General features: G+C 46.7%; 1 protein-coding gene across 1 annotated transcript; it reads left to right on the plus strand.

Moving 5' to 3' along the window:
- The first annotated feature begins 5,571 nt into the window (after positions 1-5,571).
- On the plus strand, positions 5,572-19,869 carry LOC142564845 (uncharacterized). Its single transcript, XM_075676024.1, has 4 exons — positions 5,572-5,813; positions 15,541-16,117; positions 18,269-18,475; positions 18,764-19,869. Exons 2-4 carry the CDS (start codon positions 16,070-16,072, stop codon positions 19,484-19,486), a joined length of 978 nt encoding a protein of 325 aa, XP_075532139.1. The 5' UTR covers positions 5,572-5,813; positions 15,541-16,069; the 3' UTR covers positions 19,487-19,869.
- Positions 19,870-20,246: the final 377 nt, after the last annotated feature.

Here is a 20,246-nt window from a genome sequence, read left to right on the forward strand (position 1 = left end):
CCACATATGGGAGGGTTTAACGCCTGCTTCATCTCCGCCACGGGTAGACCCGCTATTCCACAATCATCGGGATCGGCCCACTGACGTTTGTGTGTACACACGAACACAATTCTGGGGCAACTAGCCCTTAACGTCTTCGCTGTAAAAAAATTGTCGTGGGTGAACGCGGGTACAAACCAAGTTTCTCGAGCGACAGCACGGTTTTGCTTGCTTTTGGAAAGGACACGACGCTGCTCGGTGCCGTCAGCGACTACCGCGTCTATGAAAAATACAATTGCACCGCGAGACAACACACAGACGCTTCTCGGCGCGGCAGCAGCAGCGAGCGAATTTACGTTCATGCTGCATCTCGCTTCAGTGCGAACGAAGCGTCGGAAGCACTGCGCGTACAAAGCTACCAGCGCTCGGCGCACTTCATCCGCATCGCAGATCACTTACCAGGTATGGGAGCCCACACCTTTTTTTTATAAGAATTGACTGTAATATCAATGGGAGGCCTGCCTTTCGGTGCTCCGGTGAGTTTGTAAAGTTATAACATTTGAACATTCTACTCATAAGGAACTCGTAATCCATCCGAAGAATAAATTTTGGCCAGTTGCGTTTTAGAGGGCTCGAAATGTAGTACTGGTTAGTATTATCTGCTAATCTGTCTCATGAAGCGAGCAGGAAAACGACATACTTTGACCCACAACCTCCTGGTACCCAAATGTCGCAGCATCGGAGAACTGCTGACAGAAAGAAGGTTTCGGAACCCAAGTCTATCAGAGTAAGTTGGTTCGCGCGTTTTTCTCTGGATATTATCAACAAATACATTTTAGTAATGACGAGGTTTATGCGCCTGTGTGGTGATCTTTGAAAATAAAGATGTCTGTTATCTGTGCCAAAATGACCGTGTATCTGTGTCTGCCAACACGAATATATTTGGCTGGTTGCTTGAGTGCTCAGATATTGCTTTGGCCAGCCACATGGCCGCGTGCCGCTAATTTGATGACCGCTCCGTTTCCTACGGAACCACAGCCCGAAAAAACAAAACCAAAAACAGCAAGACTTCCTAGGATGCAATGATACCCGATAACTACTGCATTTCGCACTTAACGTGGTACGTGGCATGGCTTTACTAATCCTTCTCATTTGAGTTTGGAACATCAGTGTTTACACACACCCTTCCAACAGTTATTTTCGGTGCACTGTCGACAGAACAACTCAAGTGCCCACAACACGGCTCCGGGCGCGACTTGCGTTGTTAAGAACGGCCCAGCTGAGGTGCAAGTTTTGCCAGCAAGTTGCGACCGCAGCGTCAACTTTCCCGGAACGCCACCGCAAACCTCTAGCCACGGCGTCACTAAGTCGACTGTGTTGGAGAACAATACACGCGTCCTCGACTCTCCGTCGCTGGAGCCAAGATGAGTGCGACGAAGCAGGCTTTGTGCCTGAACCGCCACCGCCAACCTGGTGGTCTGCTGTGAACGAGACGGTCCCCGAGGGAACGCAGTTCGAGGCTGCTTCCCACGCGCCGCTCAAGAGGCAAGGCAATGGGCACCTGGCGGCGCGCTGCGGGGGTCAGCTCGGGGAATAAAAGGCGCCTTTCCTGGAGTAAGCCCCGAGTTCTACGAAGTCCGTCTGACGTCGGCTCGGGACCGTGAACCTCGCGCAAGGAAGTGTGTGTATGTGACTCCGTGTTTGTAAGCCGTCCCGCAGAGAGGCGACTTGTTTACGATGGCTGCACGGCCGTTTCCCTCACCTTGGGATCGAGGGAGGACCGAGTGTTTATAATCCGCTGTTGTGCGGCTGCTCAGTGTACTTTCTCTCGCAGTCATGCTAGGCTGATGAACTGCAACATCCTTATGTAGATACTGTAAATAAACCCATATTCCTCGTTCTTGATAAGAAGCAGTCCTTCCCTTCATCAACCTCCTCAGCGTGGATAAGTTGGACGACGGCATGGGCCACCTACCTTCTAATTCATGCCTGACTCCAATCTTGACTACTGATCACGAGCGATGGGATTGAGCACCCCAATCCTAACAGCGTGTAGTGTCTGCATCGGTTCTAGGCTGTGCGACCTTAATCCGAGCAAATTCTGTCGTGCTCGAGTGCTCAGCTGGGAAAGCTTCGAAACGCTGCGAATCTGGAGTGGTTGAGGACATGTCTGTTTGCCCACGAACAGACACTGTAAAGCCGGTGATGCAGCCCACCAGTGTTTTAAGCATATTTATCTATGAACACGTAGAATAGCTAGGCATAATCGGCAGTTTGAATCACTTTAATGTGATTAGAATAGTCCTTTGTGTCCCGTGATGCTCTCTCCTAGTCTTTTTCTTCCTGCATGGCACCGAGTTCAATATCAGTCTCCACGCGAGAAACATAAGGCCGTTAAGTCCGCTTCAAAGGCAGCGCGTTGTAGACCGGAGCTTTAACGCTAGAGCGTTAAGAGGAAGCTTTAGCTCGGGCCCAACTCCGACGCGGCCTATTCAAATACATGTAAAACGCAAAAACGTTTTTATGAGATAACCCCTGGACTGATTTTGATGAAATTTGTTGCATTTGAAAGACAACGTTAAATTCTAGTGACTGTTGGAAGCGGAATTTCGATTTAGGGCTTGAATTTTCTTAAAACGATTTTCGAATATTTCACCGTTTGAAAAAAATAGAAGCACGAAGTTTACAAATTCATAGCTCTGCATCAAGAACCGATATCGCGGTTCTGTAAACGGCATCCATTAGATCATTCAAAGCGGACAAATTCAATATGTCATTTTACATCTTACGTGAATTTGTTACGTTGGTTACAACGGTTTTGCAAAAGTTGTATTTCCCTGTGATTAATCTTTTTTATATTCATGTGTAACATATCAATTTTGTCCGCTTTAGATGTACTACTAGATGCAATTCACAGAATTGTATTATCATTTTTAGTGGTTGAGTTACAGAGTTCTAAACTTGATAGTTTCGTTTTTTGAAGATTTTCGATTTTTGCCAATTTTTAATAAAAAATTGACGACCTAACTCAAAAATTCAAAACCAACAGTCACTAGATTTTAAGTTTGTCTTTTAAATGCAACAAACATCGTCAAATTTGTTGCAGTGGTTGCCGAGAAAAAACGAATTCTCCTTTTACATGTATTTAGATAGGAGCACTCGAGCTAAAGCTTCCTCTTAAGGGCACCGTGTAGCAGAAAATCAGGTGTCGGCGTCGGCTGAGTTGTTCGTGATCGAAAATTACCTCATATATTCAGGTATGTGTATATGCTACGCCTTGCTATATGACATGCGGTATATGCGGCTTATAGTGCCACACCATTAGATCAATAAGGTCGCCCATACCTTGTCTTACATTCTTTACAGTTATTCCTCGGAAATTTGAGGACAGCCCACAAACAAATGTCATGAAATAAAACACCGACAGCGCATGCACTTTATGTTAAATTTTCTCTGGCTGAAATGTTAGAAGTGCGAAACAATAACGGAAACCTGAACATTATGCAGTTTTCCTGGCGCGGCTATTCGCGACTTCTCGGGATCGGCCCACGCAAGAGGGTGCGCGTTTCTGCCAGAAAGTTCGCCTTCGTGCATAGCGTTCGTCGCCAGCATTTCCCGGTAAGCATTACGGTTACATAAGCTGCAGCTGCCGGCAAGCGTGAGAAGCAGTCGGGGATCTTTGAATGCTATCGCGTTCCACTCTTAAAGGCGAAGCTGAAGCGTCCTCCAAACTATTTTAACGCGATAGCGTTAAGGAGCTCGTGTCGCAGAAAAGCCGGTGTCGTCGGCGGCGTTGGCCATGAGCGATAAATCGCGGCAGGCACTTCATAAATAAAAAGCAACTTCCAAGATGGGCTGGGTGGGAATCGAACCAGGGTCTCTGGAGTGTGAGACGGAGACGTTACCACTGAGCCACGAGTTCTATGCTTCAAAGCGGTACAAAAGCGCCTCTAGTGAACGCGGTGTTGCCTTAGAAACGAGCTGTTTCTAAGGCTCAGGCGTGCGTCGCTTGCTCAGGCGCACATTTCGTTGTCGCGCCGAACGCTGCGTTGCTCGACGCTCACCGCGTCCGATGCGGGGCGCGTAGTCGCTGCGCCGTAGCCCATTGTCTTACACCCCTTGGCGGGTCGACGGGAACGCTCTCGCGTTCCACTCTTGAAGGCGAAGCTTAAGCGTCCTCCAATTTTTTGTTTGTTGTGTAACTGTGTTGGCTGCCGGGCGACGGCGCGGAATTCGACGGCATTAATCACGTGACACCAACGCAGCGAAGCGTCGCGTAGGCTCCATCACACCGGCGACTCGAAAAGGCCGCACGACCATTTGTGACTGGCGACCGATGCATAACACCGGCAAGCCCGGCTGAGCCGCGACCTGCAAGTCGCATCCCCGGATATTATCGTTCTCCGCGAGAATTCTATAGAGATCGACGCAGTTCGCGCGCACTTCGCTGGTTTCGCGTTTGGGCAACAGCCATGGACTTTGATTCGAGCAAGGAGGAAGACTTCGTTACTGTACTGATATGGTCTGCCGTAGTGTCAGCTGTCGCAGCGCGGAAGCTTTCGAAGAAGAAAAAAAAAAACGACGCTAGTCCGTGTGCCGTGGCTCCATTCGCGGTAAATGGCCGGCCACGCTAGCCGCCTCCTGCCCGAGCTCCGCGCTCATGACGAGTATTGTGGAAAGTAGGTAGTCATTTCTAGTTTGTCTTGCGTGGGAATCGTTCCATAGTTCTTTGTGCATTCTTTTGCTGCTGTCTAGCTTCCTGCCAATGCTACTGTGTACATTCGACACGTTGCTGGAACTGCTGCGCTCCAGCATCACGAGGCAAGACACCAATTACATGCCTGTAATCTGTCGCGATTGTGTGGACATGGTGTAATTACATTCCTGTAGTCTGCCATGGTGGCGTGGACTTCGTATTTTATGCGACGCAGGAGGACGCCGGATGTAAACATACACCGACATCAACTTTCGCCGCACCGTTGAAATTGCAGTTTTGCGACCACGGTCGCGCGACTGAAAAAATCGAGCAGAGAGCGACTGACCCAAAATAGTCGCGTTTTGAGAAAATACCATTTGCGACCAACTTGGTCCCGCGACCGCTGTCCGTCGGCGGTGTATATGAGCTTTAAAGCCACAGGGAGCGACGGGCGGTAGGAAAACAAGAGAACGTAATAATAATAAAAAATCGTTGCAAAATACGGTCTTTAGGAGTACGAGACTGAAGCAGCTGTTCTGCATAAGGCCCGTGAAAGCAGCAAAGGATGAAGCAAACGCACTGTAGGCCTGCGTAATTAAAAGCGTGAAACTAATCGTCGCTCCACGCCCAAGTCAGCCAGCAACTAGGCAAGCGTGCTGCACTGGGTTTGTGACTTCGCGTACTGCATCATCCACAAATACATTCTCGCGACACAGCGCTGATTTCGGGGGAAACGTTCAAGGGCAGCGCTTCTCTTTTTCGATTGTGTTGCTCGCCGCCGGAGAGCAGCATGCCCCAGTGGGGAAACCCTAAATAATTTGAAACCGTCGTGATCGCGATGCCACCTTATATACTTTCGCATTCGACGTCGCTTTCTGCTGACGGCTGCAGGTCATGTGGCAGTCTGGACAGGCGATTGATCTCGACTGTGAAACCCATAGCGTTTTGTTGTCGACGACGCTTTCAGGCTATCTGAACGGCACTCCTCCAACTTCTCTGCGGCCCCACTCCCGTGAACGCAAGCAGCACGTGTGGCTACGCGGAAGTTCGCTTGTCTGCAGAGCACGTTCAGTGCTAAGGACGACGTATCCAATAGCCTTAGGTAGTCAACTGCTTCTGTACATCACGCAAGTCACTGGTAAGTTTGCGCTCCTGTTTTATAGCGAAGCTTGCAGTTATAGTGCGACTAGAATTGCTCAGAAAAGTTGTGAGCCAGTTGTTACGGTTGTTTTTTGGAACAGAGAGAACTATTGTTCCCGAAGTTCATATTTTGAGAGTGTGGGGGAACATTTAGGGGGCCACAAGGCAGGCAAGTGTCGAAGTGCGGGTGTGTCAGTTAGGGTCCAATTGAAGATTGCTATATCCTGATTTCTGCCCCGATTAGCGCGGTTATAACAAACGCTTGGAGTGTTACGCCGTATTCATAGGAGCACTGTAAACGGCGGGAAATTTGTATCGGTGGGAAATTGGCGCCACTCCTTATGTAACGTGTACGGAAAGCTCGAAATTTGTACGTTAATTATGTGCTTTCAATATAAATGCTGAATGCTGTTCAACTAATTTTTACGCCTTGTACGAGACATGTAGTTGCTTTTCCTCGGACTCCTCAGTGTAATAGGTGAGCCAGAATATTGATATTTCGCGGAAGAAGGGAGCATGTTTTGAGTGAAAAAGTTTAAGCCTTTAAACCAACTTGGTTAACTACAGCCTTCGTAGAAAGTTACTGAACTGTTACACAGCGTCATACCGCCGGTTTCCGCGATGTTTCCCACAGTCCTAAATCAACTTTGGAAGACGTACTTCAAGTTCCGTGAAAATAAAGCAACTGTTAAGTTTAACAGGGGTGCGAAACTTTCACGTTACTGGCCTATGACTACAAGCGTTGCAGATAATTACTGAACAGCCGCCCCCGATTCCCCCCACCCCCACCCATTTTCGTGCGTTAGAAGTGGTGAGTATAGTTTGTTTCTCCGCTGTTCTCAGCGAATGAAATCACGCGCCTTGTTTATATTTGGCACAACCACGAGACACATTATGGGGATGTGTAAGCAAAATATGAGGTAAGCTTGTCTGTTACGGGCTTTGAAATAAATGACGCCTGCAAGTGTTACGGAACGTTATGTGTGTGACGCGAAATAGAGCATGCTGCTATGGCGGAACTACATAATCCACCAAAGTCATATTTAGCGTACTCGGGGAAAGCGCTGTGGAAAATTTGTGTGGAAAGGTAAATATTTGTGAAGCCTTTGTAAAATAAGAAAAATATTTCCTAAGTGCTCGAAAGCGCTATATAAATTTTTTAAGCTATGTTTCTTAGTGTCCCGAGAGAACCATTATGCTACGCAAACTTTATATTTTGGTAGAAATAAGAGGCACATTGTGGGTTGTGCGTTGGGGAAATTAAAAGTTTTGTGGCTTACTACAGCTTGTGGAATAAGTTAAGTATTTAAGCGCCCCTAAGCGTATATAATTGTTTTGCGAGTGGTGCGAAATGTGTCAAATCTGGGGGGAACGCGTATGGCAAATCCCTTTGGACAATTAAATACGCATAGACCAAGCACTGCTTTTCAAAAAAAATTTTTTTTTCTTCAAAGGCTTCATAGTGCCGTTATGCGCAAAATTTTTGTCAAATCTCAAAAGAACTGTACAAGGTACCAGCTTCAAATTCATGTAACTTTAGCGGAGATGTCAAGTTCTATGTGTTCCGGAACATTCACGTCGCTGCCTTCATTTGAAGTGTTGGAAATAATTCCTAAACTGTCGTTTTTATCTTATCTTCGTGCGTCATTAAGGGTTAGCATTTGGTTTTTCGATTGTCTTAGGTGAACTAAGCTGCGCATCTTTTTTACGCTTAAAGAAAATGAGGGGCATGGCTTGAGCAATCTGTGGGATAGAGGTCAAGGTGTGTGAGTGAATTGTTGCCTTTGCAGTAAAATACGTGTGCTCCAGAACGCTAGTAGTGTATTTTTGGAGCAGCGCAAAATTGAGAACGCTGCATCCTGGCATAACCACGAACACCACCAAGAGCAGACGAAGAAAAATGCTTTTCATCACTATGGGAAATGTGAATGCCCGTAGTCCAGTAAAGCATTTGGGGAAAATTCCTTGAGGAAGTGTCAGAATGAGTGACGCGCTATCATCTGCTACATTTGCCAACGTGCCGAGAAAACTGTGTGTTACAGAAACCTTATATTCAATTGAGATGGGAGCCATGTTAATTGCAATGCGCTGCGAAATTTTAATGTTTCTCGCTCAATTAGGTGCGTTACCAATATTTCTTGAACCCTTGTTCTTTGTGTTATGTGATCTTCTCCCGATATCCTTGGTGAAACAAAATAGGCCTGTTTATGTATGGTAAATGTAAGAATGAGGTAATGGGTGATGCAGAAGCAAAATTTGAAGTGTGGGTTAATCGCTTCCTTTGTAATGAATTACATATGCAAGCACTGCGGGGTGTTATGCGTGTGTCTTATGAGCGGCGCAGAATACAGCCTTTCGTCATGGCATAACGACCAAATGCCACCAATGTGAAGTTTTTATGAAAAAACGGGGAATATTACTGCAATTATCTGCGTGAAGTCAAATGTGTGTGGATCAACTGCAGCTTCCGAAAAAAATATGTATCAAATGTTCGAAAATTTCAAACAGCTTTTTTAATCTCTGCGTAGAAATATCGCGAGGTTTCTCTGCTTTACGCCAAGTTTATATTTTGCGAAAATGAGGTTCGTGTTTAGTGCATTGTGTGGAGAAACTTTAGCGTTCCTGGTCGCTTGGGAGCTTTGCTAGTAATTACCACACCGATTTTCTCAAATGAAAATTAAAAAAAAAATGGAATAGCCCTCACCTTATAATGGTGATGGCTACTCTTTTTTGCGTAGCAAAAGCAACGGTATAAAATATGTATTTAATAAAGAGAGCAAAAGAACCAACGTCTTAGGGCAAAAAAGACACAGCACACAGTCCTATTACGCACGATACTAGACGCTCTTTATTTTGCGTCATGTGAAGTTTGTAGCAGGTTGCCCTGGTTCCCTAGTGACTTAAACAAGGCGCCTCGTTTATATTTTTTACACGCACATTATGGGTAACGTATAGGCGAATTTCACAATGTTCGGGATCGGCCCACCTATGGGGAGGGCTTAACGCCTGCTTCACCTCCGCCGCGTGTCGGCCCGGCATTGCACTATCTTCGGGATTGGCCAATTGAGTTTTCAGTCTACACACGGACATGATTCTGGAGCAACTAGCCCTTAACAGCTTCCCTGTAAAAAAAGATGGCATGGTTGAACGCGGGTAAAAACAAGTTTCTCGAGCGATAGCACGGTTTCGCTTGCTTTGGGAAAGGCCACAGACGTTACTGGGCGCCGTCAGCAACTACCGCATCTACAGTTGCACCACAAGACCATACACAACACAACATACACACTGCTCGGTGCGGCAGCAGCAGCGAGCTAAGTGACCTTCACGCTGCGTCTCGCCTCTACGCGAACTCAGCGTCGAAAGCACAGCGCGTACGAAGCTACCGGCACTCAGCGGCAGGTCGCTTTCAATATAATGGGCGCCCACGCGGCGTACGCAGCAGCCGCCGGTACAGTGGCAGGCTAAGTTTGGCCTCGGCTCAGCTTACAGGTCAGATTTGCGGAACCAGGCATTTTATCGGTTTATACCTGGACTAGTAGAGCTATCGCTCTAAAAAAAGTTGCTTTTGCTGATCCTATGCGCGAGACTTGAACTTGTGCTGTCGACGTCCCCTCTATCCCTCAGGCATATCGGTGCCTATTTTCTCGCAGATATTATACTGAAATAAGCTTTCGTTGCCTTAGCACCAGAAGGTGGTGAACGCACCTTTGCCTTTGCGACGTTTGGGTGTCTTATTTAAACGACACCTACACTTCCATGCTTTATCCAGTCACTGTGATCTCCTTAAGCGCTTCTCTTTTCTAATTTTGCGTCTCCCTTTCCAGTGTGGGGGTCGAACCGGATGCTTTTCTTCTAACTAAAGTCGTTGAATTTCCTATGTCATTTATTTCGCGCTGTCTCTCTGCATAAGCCTACCTCCTTTGCTTTTTGCATACTTCTACTTATGTATTTTTCACATACTCTGGCGCGCTATAAAACGGTGCAGCGAGAGTTCACATTGAACACGCGCCCATTTATAAGCACACTGTAATCTACAGCAACACTCAGTAGATTGTCGTCGGAAGATGTCTGCCGTATTTATTGTATGTAAGATGTATGTATACTTATTTGAATTTCAAATTGGTCCCTGCGGACTATAGTCCGGAAAAAACGATACTTCTTACTTTCCTCCGTAGCGACCAGTTCGATGCCAGTGTGAACGCGTAAAGCCAAACGCCATAACATCCACGCTGAAGGGGCTTTCATGGCCACGGTTTCTTGTTGTACGTTGTGTTGTGTTGGCTGGCGGCCGGCAGCACGGAATTCGACACCGTTAAACCCGTGATACGAAACTCTCGGAGCGTCCCACTCGGCTGTGTGCATTCGTATACCGCTGATACCACGGATGATAACTCCACTTTCACCGGCATCGTCTTCGTGCGACCAATGCGGTGCGGCTGTCAGTCTGGAGCGGTCGATCAATCTGGAACGTTGATTCCAGAAGTGCCAGCGTCTTCCAGCTTATCGCCGCCTTCACTGCTGTGAACTCAAGCAACGTGTGTATATAGGCAGTAACTCGCTTTGCCTATCGAAAACGTTCAAGGCTAATTACTACGCATCCAAATGCGTTAGGTAGTCGACCGTGCTTTGGTGCCACCGTTCGGAACATGGCTTAAAAACAGTAAGTCGCCGCTCCTGTATTTTGAGTGTCGAAACACGACACATTGATTGGTCGTCTCCTGACCCCTAAGCGCTCGTTTTCTCTCAGTAAGATGTAAAAGTAGAACACTTGATAATTCACTATTCGGAAACTAGGATATATCTTATGTGTCCTATTTCATCATGTTTTGTGCAGCGCTGTAGTTTCCCAATGTGTCTATGTGCTCTACGCGCTCGTTTTAATAGGCGGGGAATTCCTACATGCAATGCGGAACCACTCTGTATAGCTTGACGATTGGTTCGTCGGTCAGTCCGTCGTCAGGCCGGAGTGACTGCCAAGCGTCCTCAGAAATATGTGTGAATATTGGGAAAACGAAATGAAAACACAAACATGCAGGTACGAAAACGCTGCCAGCTGGAGGAAGCGTCCAAAACACACACGATTATGGGGAACAAGATAGAACGTTCCTTAAAGACTGTATTGAGCTTTTATAATCTGACCATGAGGCTGATGCACCCGTCTTTACGAAGCTTGCAAGGATGTGCCATGATCGACACGTTCACCGCGCGTGCATTTGGAGGTCTTCAATGCAGCACTTCCTCCCCGCTGTAGTTCACGCATGTCCGGAGGCGCGGCCTGAGCGTCAGAGTAGAACCTGTTCCGTCGTTTACTCTGGATTCGTCATCGGTTCAGCGCGGCCTTTCACGGGTTCATCACGGGCTGAGGGACAGACTCGCGAGGCCTGACTGCTTCTTGACTGGTTTTCGCGGGGTCAGGGCGGCCTTGCTTGGGATGCTTATCCACTGCGACGGACTGCATGCCGAAATCTTCCTCCTTCACCGAGTCGGTGATTCGCGTGGTCGTAGTTGATGTACGTGTCGTCGATGCATCCCAGTTGGCGTGTTTACTGTTAGCGTATGTCTGCCTTTGACGGCCGTCATGGGCCAAGGTAGCCACCTTTTGCCCAGGCTGATTATACTGTTGTGTCCACACAGGCATTCCTGGCACGAATGGTGGCGCTCCGTAATCGAAACCCTGTGCTCATAGTATTCTCCGCCTCTTCCTCCTCTGCGAAGTAGGTACTGAGGGCCGTACTTGGTCGTAATCCCAGAAGTATTTCCGCGGGCGACTGGCCTTTTCGGGTCGGCGTGGACTAGTAAACAACAAAAAAAAACTTCGCCAGTCGACAGCGCAGGTTGCCTACAAGTCTGGTCCTTATTTAAGCCCTTTTTGTTGTGTGCACTGCAGGTTCCTCAAACCGTTCGGTTGGGACTAGAACGGAACACTTGTAAGGTTAGGAAGGGCGTTGTATGTGATGTGAAGGTGCACGTCTATACAACTCAGTAATTTTAAAAATTACGGGAAGTCGAGAACTGGTAACGCATAGGGAAGGTAATCTTTATTTAAAATAATCTATACAAATGAAATAATCTGAACAGTGTGACACTGGAAAATGGAAGTGTGCTTTTTTCGTAATCATCAAGATGTGGTACAAGGCTCTGGCTTTTTGAGGAAGTCGGGAGAAATTATAGAACACGAATTATAAGTACCGCTGTATTCACAAAAAGGAAAAAATAGTCGTATTAAGAATAAGGAAGCTGGGAGGACCTGAACTTTTCAAGTGCACGAGAGACAGGCCAGGACAACCATGGCGAATATTTTGAAATGCAGGGGCCGGTTAGGGAAGATAAATCAACAAAATACTGCTGAGTCCACTAGAACTAGTGAAATTGTAAAAATAGCCCTAGTATTGTTCTTGTAAGCAGGAACACGTTACGGTATTACTGAACGCCTCTGCGAGACAAAGTGTACATTGGTTTTTCATTTACGAGCTCGTAAATAGATCGCAATGCACATAGCGGTGGCGGCAGCGGAAGAGATATCACTTGATCAGCACATGCTGCAGAAACGAAATACATATAAGCTCAGCGAGTCACGATGGTATGATACCATTCGGCGTCGAAATATTACAGCTTCGCTGTTGACTGACCAGTGATTTAATCAATGGTAGAGTCGCATAGGTAAGCTACGATGGCTTCTAACTGCAGTTTGGGGTAATTTATTAGTGGAATCAAAGAGTCGCTGGAGGGCTTCGCTTCTTGATATTCTTGCCATTATTTTACTCATAAACTGCGTTGTGTAAGCGCTGGTGTTGTTGTGAGAGCACGCTTAAACTGACAATGGTCATACAGCGCAAGACAAGGACAGTGCGGGGCACACACCGTGGCTTTCTGACAGACAGTGACGTTAGGTAATTTTCTTGGAAGGCGATACAATGTGACTGTGCTCACTATCGGACTCTGCCCGCGTTTATGTGAAGTTTCAGTATATTTATGTGCTGAAATCTTTACTGTATATTGCTTTTTCAGCAAGCCCCAAGGTGGTAAAACTGGCAAGCAGTACGCAACAAGGTCCCTGAGCTTTCTTTTTTTTTTTTTGATGGGTCGGAATATCGAAAACTGAAAAGGAGTATTTGCCACTTCGCAAGATATTTATAGCGGAGTAGTTCCTGTACAATAGTCTCGACTTGGTGGCGCTTTTTTATGCAAAAAAGAAGTTGGAGCAAGCTAGATGACATGGCAGAGGCTACCAACAATTTCTCAGAGGCTCACAGATGGCCAAATTTGTTACTTAACCGTGACCAAATGTAGAGCAGCAGTTCTACGGAGAATTGCGCAAATCTATCCGCGAAGGATCAAACACGCTGCTTTGTCTGAACAATTGGATCACTTGGTATCAGGTTGCCGGGCGAAACCAACGCAACAATACTATGGATACGGCCGTAAGCCCTGGAACGATATCAAAGCTTCACACACAAAGAATGGCCCAGCATTAAACTGTCTTGCCAGTGATTTCCCAATACAAGCTCCAAATACAAGTGGTAGAGAAAGACTACCAACGTGGCGAAAACTCATCCAAAGGCAAAAACACGTAATAGGTCAGTGCCACAGGGCATAATCTAGCCAGACTGCTTCGGTCTTACGAGACACGGGAAGCTGGTAGTGCGTCGCTCGCTCGTACCAGACGAAGCAATTACAGTTACCACTGCTACCTTGTTCTTGGAAATTGACAGTAGCATCACAGTTACCGAGGCAGAAATTGAAATTTATTCATCTTATTTTCCTGCCCCGTCGATTGCAAAATGCATGGCAGCTCTGCTTAATGACATTGCTGTCGGAAATGTACCGGGATTACGTGAAGCTCGTGACCGAGGCAAAACAAGGAAATAGGGGCTACGGTATAGAAATCTGCCCCGAACTGTGCAGCGAATGAAGAAGGAACTAAGGGAGAAGGCGGTTCTCCGAATCCTTACTGGTTGCCATCAAGAGCCCATAACAACAGCTTAGAAGATGACTGGAAAGCATCTTATGACAGCACAAGAGGTTAGAGAGTTGCAAGAAGAAGAAAGCTTAAGTGTTTCCGTGAAAAAAAACTTTCTGTTTGTTTAAAGTAGATAAATAGTAAAGGGAGTGTTGTACCGCCATTACCAACTATCCTCATGCAGATGGGTCCAACGAATGCTGGTGCCTCAAGTGTTACGTAGCTAAGTGCTTACTTCGGTGCACGAAAGTCTTATATCGGGGCAGCAAGGGCTAAATCCAGCGGCCGATTGCGCTCACGAGTGCTATTGGCGGTGAGCCTAAGAAAAAGTGAGAAAATACATGGTCTCTTGCGGTGCAATCCGAATGAGGTATCATGAGAGTAAGGTAAACAAGACACTTCTTGAAAGTATGCTTTTAATCGACAGTGCCTTCGCACGAGTGGCGTTGAACATCATCGAACGCTTATGCCTGTTTCATCTAAGGGTAGCCAGTACGTACTGACCCGTGCTGATTTCGCCACAAGACACCCGGACGTTAGTGATTGATTCGGCAACAGTGGCTGAAAAATTTATCGAGATGTCTTGCCCCATTGGGTGTCCACACGAGATCCTTTACGATTAAGCCTCTTGCATCGGACCTAATTAGAGAATTGAATTACTTGCTGGCTATCAAACGTATCAGTTTGACGCCTTACCATAATCCCATCTGTAATGGGCTAGTGGAGCACTTTAATGGCATATTCAAACAGATGCTATGTAATCTCTACCAAGAGAAACCAGACATGGACAGCTTACTGTCGCCGCCCTGTTCAATTCCCTGTAGAGGAAATTGTCTCAAGCCAGCATGGGACTTTCTCTATTCGAGCTGCTATATAGTCGACAGGTCCAAGGTCCTCGGTCTCCTTAAGGAAGTCTTGACCTCAGATCATTTATGCGAAGAGCTCCAAGACTGTATGTCTCGGATGTCAGAGGGGCCCGGGTTCCTGCCAATCCCTGGTTCACTTAAGCTGATGTACGCCAACTGCAGTTCAGAAGGGCACAGAACCAGCCTCTCTGCTTTTATGTTCCTAGAGTTACGTCCATGTATCTCGTATTGCGCACAGTCTGACGGCCAGTTTCAATTTAAGAGTACCTCAGCCGCAAGACACTCAACACCGGCGTGACTCCGATAATGGATCTGCTACACTACACAAAGTACCATGGTGATGCGTGATCTTTGATGTTTCGTTATATACAGTTAGCGGGCTTGTGTCTGACCTTATAAAGCAGGGTGCTTTTTATTGTGTATTTTGTTTACAGACGATGATCTTTTAATACCTATAGAATATGTATGCGTGAGTGTGTGACATAGAGCGCATGCTTAGCGTTAGTATAAGTTTGTTCGCACTGAACATATTCATGAACCTGCTACAATGAATTTGTCTACAGCGCTACAATGGCGTACTTCTCACTGCGCACACATCTCATCCTCAACAACGTCCTCGCAGCAGACATTCAAGCAATGCCTTCGCCATTGTGACAGCGCTACGTCGACGTCTCATAATGTGCTTCCGCCTGAGTTCGTGTTTGCATATTCGCATTTTTCAAGGATGTTGTGGAACAGCATAAACATTGCATTAGAATATCCCTTACATATGAAAAAAAATATAGGCGATTTCACCAATCACATTGTGCAATTTATGGCACGCAGTGCTGGCTTGTGCTGCTGTCGATAAATGTGCGCCATATGAAATATAACTCTTATTTTCTTTTTATTTCTTCCAGGCATTAGGCAATGCACGTATACTGTACAATGGAGCTGGTGAGAGAGTTCGGACATCCCCCACTCCTGCTTATTGCCGAAGATTATATCGTGCTTAAACTGAAAACAGCTTGGCCGTGAGACGTGGCTGTTCCAGAAGGACTATCCCTTACCAAAGAAAATGGTCTTCTCTTGATCGCGAACCAGAAATCTTTGGTTTCCGTGGCGAAGAGTGCGCTGCAGCACGTGGCGAAGATCTCCAAGGCGCTATTCTGTGGTTGTGCGTCCTTCGACTCCTCGGACGTCTACGCCAGGGCCGCTACCGAGCTGCTTCGAGAAACTCGGGAGATATGCATCGTGCACAACACGGACAAGGTCTACAAGCTTATTCGCATGTTTCCGAACGCTCGGATCCTGGCCTTGGTGCACGATAACTGCGCACACACCTTGGAGTGGGACGAGCCATGGAAGGAGCGCTCTGCACCGCTGGTCGAGCACAGTCAGCTTAGGCAGCTCGTGGGCAGCACCGGCTGCCTTAGCTAGGGCAGCCTGATGATGAGTTGGGAGACCGTGCAGGCGCTTCTGCGCACTTGCCCTGATGTGAGTGACGTTGCCACGCATGAAGCTTGTCAGCGCTTTCCTAAGATTAGTTTTCATCATCATCATCATCATCCTGGCTACGCCCACTGCAGGGCAAAGGCCTCTCCCATACTTCAACTACCCCGGTCATGTGCTAATTGTGGCCATGTTGTCTCTGCAAACTTCTTAATCTCATCCGTCCACCTAACTTTCTGCCACCCCCTGCTACGCTTCCCTTCTCTTGGAATCCAGTCCGTAACCCTTATTGACCATCGGTTATCTTCCCTTCTCATTACATGCCCTGCCCACGCCCCCCCTCCCATTTCTTTTTCTTGATTTCAACTAACATATCATTAATTCGCGTTTGTTCCCTCACCCACTCTGCTCTCTTCTTATACCCTTATCGTTGCACCCATCGTTCTTCTTTCCATAGCTCGTTGCGTCGTCCTCCATTTAAGTAGAAGCCTTTTCGTAAGCGTCTAGGTTTCTGCCCCGTAGGTGAGTACTGGTAAGACACAGCTGTTATAAACTTTTCATACCTGTACACAAATGCCTAACAACGGGGAAAAAGTGACAGTCAGCACCGTAGCTCTATCGGTAGTTCGGAGTAAATTTATTGATCCAAGAAAACTTGGGTCAGGAGCCCTTAAGCTGGTCTTCCTAAAAACTAACTTGAATGTCCTTACGCATGATCTTCACGGCAGACACGAATATAAGGAAGGAATGAGTTGCCATTTGGCAATCTATCACGTTTGTATCACCCTTCGGTCTGTCATCATACACTGAGTTTCCGATAATCGGTGTAGCAACAGAGTCGTATAAGGCGGGGTTTGTTTGGACTCCTACAGTCAGCCCTTAGTCTGCCATATTCACTTGCATTTTTTTCTTTTTAAGAATATAGAAGTTACCGTAGATTTAACTCTCTCATATTTCATTCTCCACCTCAATAAAATTAAAGGAAAAGACTTGCTGTCAGTTTGAACGGTGGTGGTAGTACTGCGTCGTCATGAAAATCGAGTCATTCAGTTCCGTTGGTGCTCCTTGCTCATAACAGCTTGTCTATTTCTTCAAGGTTACTGAAGAAAAACGCTAAGTTAGTTTAAGCTGATAAAATGTTTCACAACTTTTACGATTTAATTTCGCTGTAATAGGTTCCTTATTACTATAGCACGTAAATGACAAGTTCATTTTTAGAAATTTCGCTCCGTAACCCCAGCGATGCGTGCCAGCATGACGGCACAGTTTTCATAGTATTTTTTCGTATTTTCGTTGTGGCTCAGTGGAAGCTTTATAAAGTCGCCAAGTTCAGTCTTACCTTTAAAATACAATGCCAATCTATCTTAAGCGGTAAATACTTACTAGGCCCGAACGCATGCCGTTAAAATCTATGACGTCAGAGACAACTGGCGCGGGATGTTCGAGGAGGTTTCGCGTTTCTCTGGCTTACGAACTCCCTTTCCCGGTAAGTCCTTCCCGGCTTCCTTCTCACGGTGCCACAGTTCTCCCCGTCATCACGGGCTGCACCATACTCTCCAAAATTCAATCGCCATCGAAACTTACCTCCTAATAAAGCTGCGCTCTACTCTTTCCCTCTTTAATTTTCCTACTCCTTTGGCGTGCAGTTGAGGTGGCATCTATTGAGAGGCAACGCGGGGAAGGTGGGAGATGGAAATTCTAGACGATGAGCAAAACGAGAACCAGGTGAAAGCAGGAACCAGCGTTTCGACAAGTGCACTTGTCTTCTTCAATGCACGTAGAAGAATACAGGTCCACTTGTCAGCTCCTGCTTTCACCGTGTTCTTGTTTTGCTCATCCTATTGAGAGACAGTTACTCAAGTGCATCTGGCCTACCTTTTGCTCCCCAGTCTTACAAAAGAAAGCCTCTACACCACCCTACCAATAAAAGAAAGGGTCGCTTTAATATTACAGGAGGCCTATGAGCCACCGTATGACATTAAAGGTAGATGGGCGGAGGTCTATTATATTAAGAGATATAGATGAAGACAGGAAAAGATAGAGAAAGTGGTCAAGTGCGAAGTTTATGTACACAAATGGCGTCAATGTATTTGTAGGCATGGAATCTGTCTATCTGATGCCGGACAGATGTCTGGGACCTCCGGCAGAAACCTTGGTTCAGCAGTGAAACAGTCTGACAATGATCTTCTTATGTAGGTGTGTCGCATCGACACTGGCTATGTCGTGAATTGCCTCATGGAATCCCACGGCTTACCCACCATGAAGAAGCATCGTCAAGCAGAGTTCACCCACATTTGGCTCCATTCTCAGGACATCGTATCAGCCGGACAGCCATTAAACCCAGCAGTAGCAACTGACATCGCGCTCGCTGCAAAGAAGTTTCCGTCTGTCCAGAAGTTGAAGGTAAGAACTCATCATGGCGATGAAACAGCGCGAACACGGGACAACAAATCAAAGGCATCGGACGCAACGTCATTTCTTGTGCCTCTAACCCATAAGGCATAAAAGGGCTGGGGTCATTGTCCGTAATAATTTCTTCAGCGTTCGCTCTGTCTTGGCCATGATAAGCCACCAAGTGGTTCACATGTATATGGTCTAGCGGTACGAGATCTCTGTTTTAAACTAATCCTTAGGCATGTCAAAACGCTATTCTTTTAGAAGCGAACTTAATGCAGTTTCCAAACTTTGCAGGTAGCAGTAGCCACGCCGAAAGCGCTCTCCAAGATCTCAGGTTTCCGTTATCTCCGTAGCATCCATGTACTCGCCGCTTCAAGCGAAGCCTTCGCCAATACCAATGCTGTACTGAAGCAGCTACTGAAAAGCTGGCCAGATCTCGAAGAACTGGTTCTAGTGCATTGCGGCGGTCTGCAACTCTCCACAATTGCTAAGATGTGTCCAAAGATAAAGATCCTTAAGCTCGCAATGTGCATGGTCTCCTCAGAGGAGACCGCAGGGGACGCCAACGCATTCCGTTATCTGGAGCACATTGAAATGAGTGTCCAGATCCTGAACGTCGCTTTCAACTCGTTGCTGTCTGTCACACAGTGCAACCTTCGGACCGCGCGCTTTCTAGACGACGACATGTGCTTAATGTTTCTGCAATACTGCGTGCATCAAGCTCGACCCCTGCCTTTTGCACGCCTCGAACACTTGACATTGAGAACCAGTTGGTCAGTACGTGCGTTGGGACTCGCACCAGGGGACCTGCACGACGTGCTCAAGGCCCTACCCGTTCTTAGACACCTTGAGACGGACAGCTATGACCTCCGACTGTTCTTCGAGAACTACAGCGTTCCACGTGGTCGGGTGTCATTGTCTTGGAGTGTGTGCGTCTACTGCTCCGTCGAGAAAGCAGGGCGTTCGTGGACTGAAAACATTGCGCCCTTCATGGCGTCTTATTTGATTAGACCATAGTACGGAGAACTCTAGAAAATTGTGGTGCGCCGTCTTCAGCGCGTGAGTGATTTGCAAACGAGTGTAAGTGAGCATCTACAGATGTCATTCTGCCCACATTACTCGTATCATTCGCTCTTTGTCAGGAACGTCAATGAACAATACAATCTGCGCCGAACACTTTTCTCATCGACATACAGGATTGTTGCAGCAATGTCTTGCCATGCAGCAGTTCTTTGCTTCAAAATGTCTTGTTTGCTTCAAATATCGTGATGTTTCTGCCATCACATCTTCCAGCTTAGATAAACCTTTGAATAGGGAACTTCTTGGGATTTATTCCCTCAAGCATACCTGCCCACTGTCCCGAATTTTCATTGAAGTTAACACATTTGGGCTCTTGTTACGAATTTTACGAATTTACGCATGTTTTTGTCAAGCATTGCGAAAATAAATTCAGTTGACGCCAAAGTTTCGGTCACTGGTCTCCGAGCGTTCCGTTGGAAGTCCTATTGTGAAGGACGACCGAGGGGTACCTGTTATAAGAAAGTTTATAGAGACAGGTGGTTCAGGCTGGCGGAAACTGCAACAGCAAAGTCGGTGAAAAAACTGTGATTTTAAACGATGTATTTCTTGTCAGTTTCTGCAGTTAAACTTTTGCTGCTGCTTGCGGACTCAGTTGACTGGAAAGCTTAGCGCTTAATATTTCGACTAGGACAGAGTGAACGCACGAGGGCGTATGCTACTACTGACTGTTTACATATGGACACCACAGTTTAGAAGC

The sequence above is a fragment of the Dermacentor variabilis genome, chromosome 11 (genome assembly GCF_050947875.1).
Source record: "Dermacentor variabilis isolate Ectoservices chromosome 11, ASM5094787v1, whole genome shotgun sequence".
NCBI classification, from domain to species: Eukaryota; Metazoa; Arthropoda; class Arachnida; order Ixodida; family Ixodidae; genus Dermacentor; species Dermacentor variabilis.

Excerpts from the sequence above, each read along its gene's own strand:
- LOC142564845 (XM_075676024.1), top strand. The coding sequence starts at position 16,070 with ATGATGAGTTGGGAGACCGTGCAGGCGCTTCTGCGCACTTGCCCTGAT. Across the intron at positions 16,118-18,268 it reads TTCTGCGCACTTGCCCTGAT|GTGTGTCGCATCGACACTGG; the intron begins GTGAGTGACGTT and ends CTTCTTATGTAG. Across the intron at positions 18,476-18,763 it reads CGTCTGTCCAGAAGTTGAAG|GTAGCAGTAGCCACGCCGAA; the intron begins GTAAGAACTCAT and ends CAAACTTTGCAG.